Below are 6610 nucleotides of genomic sequence, written 5' to 3' on the forward strand. Positions count from 1 at the left end.
ATTTCGTATATCTATCCTAGCTAGTAAGGCTAGACGAAACCAGAAAAACCGGCGAATCTAATTATCGGGTTCATAAATCCGGGTTTCTTAATGGATCCACTTCTCTGTAAATCTAACCTAGCAGGCGGCACAGCGACAACTCACGTCTGGGCCGATCCAGATACATAATGACAGGCCGAGACCACGATCCGGTCCCCGACCGGAAGGCCTGGCCAAGGTGGGACTGCAGTCCAACTCCGACCGAGGATACGCCAGACCTCTGCTCGCTGTTCTTTCCCGACCGACACGGTCGGGACCGACTGACCGGGGACGCCCGCTCGGTGAGGGCCCGGGGATTAGACGGAGCAGATAAGGTAAAGCGCTCAAGTCAACCGCAATACCGAGGACCGTGCCCTACTATGTCCTGCGTACCTACAGGACGGTGCAACCAGGCCATGCCAGACGGGCACTATACAACCTTCAAGACGCTTCAGAGCGCAAACAATATTGTAGGCACCGACGTTTGCCGTACTAGGCGAACACGGTAGAGCCTGCCAGATTTGTCCATACATAAACAGTATTGTGGGCGCCGACGACCGTCTCGTACCCAACAACATGGGTAACAAGACTAGGTAGCACATGTATACACTCTCTTTCTTTCTCTCTAACTTGTATGGCCATCCCTTTCAACTATAAAAGGGGATGCGCTCTCTCCCAACAGAAAGAGCGAGAGGACTCGAGCACTCGAGGACCTGAGAACTTGAACAACTCAATAGCTCTAGAACTCGAATGCTACACAGAGCATACGGTCCAATACATAGCGCACGTTAGAGCACCTATCACTTTCTTCCATTCGGTTTAGAGTTCGATCGGGCCTTTAACACCCCTTCTCATTTCTACTCATTTGTAACCCCAGAACAAACTTCGAGCACCTGGGCTCAGAAATAAAGTCATCGACCGACTGAAACTGGACATAGGACACGTTGCCTGAACCAGTATAAATCCTTGTGTCATTAAGTGCTAGGCCACATTCGATCATAACGCACGTCAAAACTATAAATATTTACATGTTGGTCACTTTTCACACCGACAGTTGACGCCATCCGTGGGGAAGACGTCGTGCATTCACGCTTTTGGTCATCGGATGGCCCACCTTTTCACCATCTTTGGCATGGCGGGCTCGAGCGATACGATTCGCTTCGGCTCGCTGGAGTTTTCCACGCTCCCACCTGTTGGGATGTGGGTTCCTCCCGTCTTCGAGCCGCTCCAGACTTTCCTCTTCAGAAACCTGGACTTCGTCGCCGACCAACTCAGCGTACTCCACCTCCGCGAGGAGGCGTTCGTCTTAGCATCCACTGGAGGAGGAGCACCCTCCACCGGCCTTGGGCCACTCAATGACCTTAACGTTGAGACACTTGCGCTTCACCACGAGCCCATGTTGGGCTCAAACCCTACGGTGAGTGATGTACATATTGTTCTTTACTCATCATTTAACACCTTCCGTCGACTCTCCGGAGGGACCTCGTTGTCCCCACCACGATCGCCGTGCGACCAGTTCCCCTACGGCTTCGTGTCCCCCATGGACGCATGCACGTGGGGGCTCCGAAGGATGCTGACGCCACGCCCTCTCAAGTCTGAGTTAGTGGGAATAGCGGGCTACGCTCTCGCCTCCTTCCATGACCTCGTCGATGACGATGTCAAAAGCGATGGCTCCAGCATCGGCGATGTCGTGGCACCTGGCCATCATCTGTCCTAGGAGTGCGCTATGGAGGACGCCCTAGGACAGCCACCGATGATAGTCGAGTCTCTACAGACTCACACCCCTCCGGATCCCCGTGCGAAGGCCCTGGTGCGTGTGCAGGAGCACGACGAGGAGTTACGACAAAGGTGGCAGAGCCAGTCGCCACCTGCGCTGGTGCACTCGACGCAGCACACTGCGCCACATGCGCATAACCCGGCGAGTGATGCTTGGGGTCGCGTCCGTTAGCTCTAGCGTAACATCCTGGGCAGAGGAAACGACCCCTTAGTTTGCTCAGGCTAGCCAGAACATCGCTGCTGCGGTGATGCTTCTGTGCGGCCTCCCCAAGCCTGCTGACCCCTAGGAGTAGGCAATCCACTAGAACCTAAGGGCGCTAGTGGAGACCGCTGCCGTTCAACTGATGGAGAGCTCCGTGTCATGACACCGGCTCGTAGCCTCTTCCCCAAATAGGGGACCAAGGCTGCACCAGTCGAATCGCTCTATCCACTCACCACTACAGTTACCGGGCGTGGGGCAGGAAGCCGCGGTTGCACCGCAGCCCAACCCGGTGCCCGCTCCACACCGACCACCTGTGCGCGAACGGCTCAGGCCGAACCGTGACGCTCGCAGCATCATCAACAATCAATGCCATGCCCGGCACGATGATGACATCCATCGAGTGGCGGCGAGAGCATGCAGCACGGGCCCTGGCCTGACCATCGAGGAGTGCGAGGACTCGCACCCCAGGCATGGTGGCCAACCAAACGATCAGAGCCCCAGCCCGGATGGCCTAGGACCACGGGCCTTTGGTCGTCGCATCCAGAAAGCACCGTCCCATAGTGCTTCCGACCGTCCACCAATATCACCAGGTACATCAGGGAGACGAACCCCGATATATGGCTCGAAGACTTTTGTCTCGCCTGTTGAGCCGGAGGAGTGGATGATGATTACTTCATCATCCAATACCTCCCCATCTGCATGGGAGAGCATGTTTGAGCATGGCTCGAATTTCTTCCACTTGACTGTATCCGCGACTGGTCGGATCTCAAGAGGGTCTTCGTCAGAAATTTTTAGGGGATGTATGTCTGTCCTAGGAATTCCTAGGACCTCAAGAGTTGCCAGCAAGAGCCCAACAAATCCCTATGGGATTACATCCGTAGGTTCACAAAGCGGTGCAACTCCCTTCTAGATGTTGTCGATATGATGTAGACATCATCAGTGCGTTCCTCTCTGGGACAACCTGCAAGTCCTTGATCCACAAGCTCAGCTGTGTGAAGTCCCGTACCACCTACGACCTGCTCGACCTCGCCACGAACCATGCCTCTAGCAGGAGGCAGTCGGGGTGGTATTCAGCGGTGGTCGGGACAAGGGCAAGGCCAAGCATGAGGACTAAGACAAGGGCCCCACCACACAAAAGGGTAAGAAGAATAAGAAGGATCGGCGCTGACCGGCTAACCCAGCTTTGGTCACCACGACCGACCGCACGGGCAAGCAGCCCCAGTAGGGCCCGCCCAACCACTTCAACAAGCTCATGGAGAGTCCATGCACTAACCACGCCTACCCCATCAAGCACCTCTACAAGGATTGTGAGCTCCTCAAGCGCTTTCTGTGATAGGCCAACAAGCCAAAGGAATAGAAAGGCAAGGAGGAGGCGGCCAATAAAGGAGGTGCAGCGGGCAAGGATGAAGACGGCTTCCCCGACCCTAAGGAACGCCACATGATCTTTGGGGGATCCGATGCCATCCACTCCAAGCACTAGCACAAGGTACGCTATAGAGAGGCATGCACCACCAAGTCAGCCATCTCCTCTTTCCTTAGCTAGTCAGACTCCCTGATCACTTTTGATCAGAGAGACCATCCTTCCCACGTCACCAGATCAGGTCACTACCCGCTCGTCGTCGTCCCCATTATCCGCAAGAAGTGCCTCACTAAGGTGCTGATGGACGGAGGCAGCAGCCTCAACATTCTCTACGTCGACACCCTCGACGCCATGCGCATCCCTCGATCAGAATTCCACCCAGCAAGCTCTCCCTTCGACAGCGTGATTCTAGGGACGCAGGCGTACCCACTCAGGCATATCAACCTGCCCGTCACGTTTGGCGACCGAGCCAACTTCCGCTCGGAGGTCCTGACCTTCGAGGTGGTGGCGTTTCTAGGGTCCTACCACGCTATCTTAGGGTGGCCTTGCTACGCTAAGTTCATGGCGATCCCCAACTACACCTACCTCAAGCTGAAGATGCTAGGGCCAAACGGCATCATCACCATGGGTAGCACCTTTTTGCATGCCTATACATGCGACCACGAGCATTACGAGCTCGCCACTACCGTCATCAACTCCGCCGAGCTCCCGGAGCTCAGGAATTCGGCAACTCCAGTAGTCCCCGACTGCAACGAGTCGACCTCCTCAAGTGCCTTCCATCCAACCGAGGAAACCAAGGCGGTGGGGATCGATCCCACTAACCCGACCAGGATGGTGCGGATCAGGACCAAGCTCCTAGCCAAATAGGAAAGCGAGCTCACCGACTTCCTACGCGCCAATCGCGATGTCTTCGTGTGGAAACCTTCTGACATGCCGGGCATACCATGGGAGGTCGCCGAGCACGCACTTCACGTCGTCCCAAGCTCAAAGCTCACCAAACAACGCCTACGTCACTTTGACGATGAGAGGCGTAGGGCCATAGGCGAGGAGATCGCCAAACTCTGGGCAGCCGAATTCATCAAAGAGGTGTACCAGTCCGACTAGCTAGCTAATCCTATTCTTGTGAAAAATAAGAATGGGAAATAGAGAATGTGTGTTGATTATGCTGGGCTCAACAAGGCATGTCCAAAGGACCATTTCCTTTGCCACGCATAGACCAGATAGTCGACTCCACCTCAGGATGCGAAATCCTCTCCTTTTTGGATGCCAACTTAGGCTACCACCAGATCGCCATGAAAGAGTCCGACCAGGTCGCGACTTCATTCATCACCTTGTATGGTTCATATTGCTACATAACCATGCCTTTCGGTCTGAAGAATGCTGGTGCCACCTATCAACGGTGCATGCAGCGATGCTTCACCGACCAAATCGACCCGCCCGACCAACCTGACCAAGTCGAGCGGCCAAAATCCATAATCATCGTCTATGTAGATAACGTAGTGGTGAAAACGGCTCAAGCTAGCGACCTAATCGTAAACTTGGCCGCAACATTCATGAACCTCCAAAGGTTCAGCGTCAAATTGAATCCCAAAAAATGTGTTTTCGGAGTTTCGAAGGGGAAGCTGCTCGGATACATCGTATCTGAGCGTGGCATTGAGGCCAACCCCAAAAAAATCATGACCATCTCCAACATGGGCCTGATACGCAACGTCAAGGGTGTACAGAGGCTCACCGGCTGTTTGGCTGCTCTGAGCCGGTTCATCTCCAGACTAGGCGAACGATAGATGCCTCTCTACAAACTTCTCAAGAAGACAGACGTATTCGTTTGGACAAAGGAGGCACAGCAGGCTTTGGAAAGCCTTAAAGCATCGCTGACGTCGGCACCAATTCTCGTCGCTCCCGGACGGGGAGAATTCCTCCTCTTCTATGTCGCGGTAAGCAACCACATTGTAAGCGCCACCCTCATCGTCGAGGGGGAGGAGCCGAGACACCCCCTAAATGTCCAACGACCAGTGTACTTCATTGATGAGGTACTCGCCGATGCCAAAGTCCACTACCCCTAGGTTCAGAAGCTTCTGTATGCCATGCTGATGGCAACCTGGAAGCTCCTACACTACTTCACCGACCATAAGGCCATAGTCATCACCTCATACCCACTCAGGGAGATCATTCGTAACTGCGACACCACTGGCCGAATCTCCAAGTGGGCTCTAGAGCTCATGCGCCACGACATCAGGTATGTCCCCCGCACCACTATTAAGTATCAAGCTCTTGCCGACTTCATCGCCGAATGGACATCACCCATGAGTACTGGATGATTTACTTCGATGGGTTAGTCATGGCATCCGACTCGAGGGCTAGAGTGGTTCTGATCTCCCCGGATGGGAGCAGGCTCCGCTACGTGACCCGTCTCCAATTTTTAGCCTCGAACAACGCTGTGGAGTACAAGGCCCTCATCAATGGACTATGCGTTGCCGTTGAGCTCGGCGCCACGCGACTGTATGTCCGCGGTGACTCAGAATTGGTCATCGACCAAGTCATGAAGGAGTTCTCCTGCAAGAGCCCTCTCATGGTGGAGTACTGCCAAGAGGTGCCCAAGCTCGAGGGCAAGTTCCGAGGGATCGAACTGCATCATGTCCCCCAAAAGGACAACGCTGCTGCTGACTTCCTCACGAAATTGGCTGCCAGGAGGGTTTTGTCTCTAGATGGGGTCTTCATCAATGATTACCCTGAGCCATCTGCCCGCATTGTGGAGGATCTGACTCCATTACGGCTCAACCCCGACAAAGTGCTCGAGGGCTCTAGTGTTTTGACGCGATCCGACCCCGACCAGGCGCTCTAGGGCTTATGCCCTAACATTCCTATCACAATGTCAACAGGCAACATGCCCCCACGCTAAGACCTAATCAACCCACAGTCCACGGCACTATTTCCCAAGAGAGAGACTATGTAGATAGGACCCTGCAATCTATCGTCTTTACCATGGCCAGTGCCCTGGCCACCCCTGCGCGTGCTGGTGCGGCGGACGCAGCACTAGACGGCCACACCGGCCAATCGGGACCTGTCCTAGCCTAGATAGCAGGCCGATCTACACCTATAGCCCTAGCGTCTACACTAGCTGAAGCTATGGTAGCAGCGGAGCTTGCGGGAGTGACGTCCATAGTGAGCGTTTGCATGCGACGGTGGCGCGACCGTATCGGCCACCCTAGACCACCATGCAGCTATATGCTATCACGAGAGTATCACTAGCTTAC

The 6610-nt window shown here is 54.7% G+C and overlaps 1 protein-coding gene across 1 annotated transcript; it reads left to right on the top strand.

The window, feature by feature from the left end:
* The first annotated feature begins 5646 nt into the window (after nt 1-5646).
* LOC136524405 (uncharacterized) lies at nt 5647-6198 on the top strand. The gene has a single exon (XM_066517799.1). It carries the CDS (start codon nt 5647-5649, stop codon nt 6196-6198), a length of 552 nt encoding a protein of 183 aa, XP_066373896.1.
* Nucleotides 6199-6610: the final 412 nt, after the last annotated feature.

This window comes from Miscanthus floridulus, chromosome 18 (genome assembly GCF_019320115.1).
Source record: "Miscanthus floridulus cultivar M001 chromosome 18, ASM1932011v1, whole genome shotgun sequence".
NCBI lineage: Eukaryota > Viridiplantae > Streptophyta > Magnoliopsida > Poales > Poaceae > Miscanthus > Miscanthus floridulus.

Excerpts from the sequence above, each read along its gene's own strand:
- LOC136524405 (XM_066517799.1), top strand. The coding sequence starts at position 5,647 with ATGGACATCACCCATGAGTACTGGATGATTTACTTCGATGGGTTAGTC.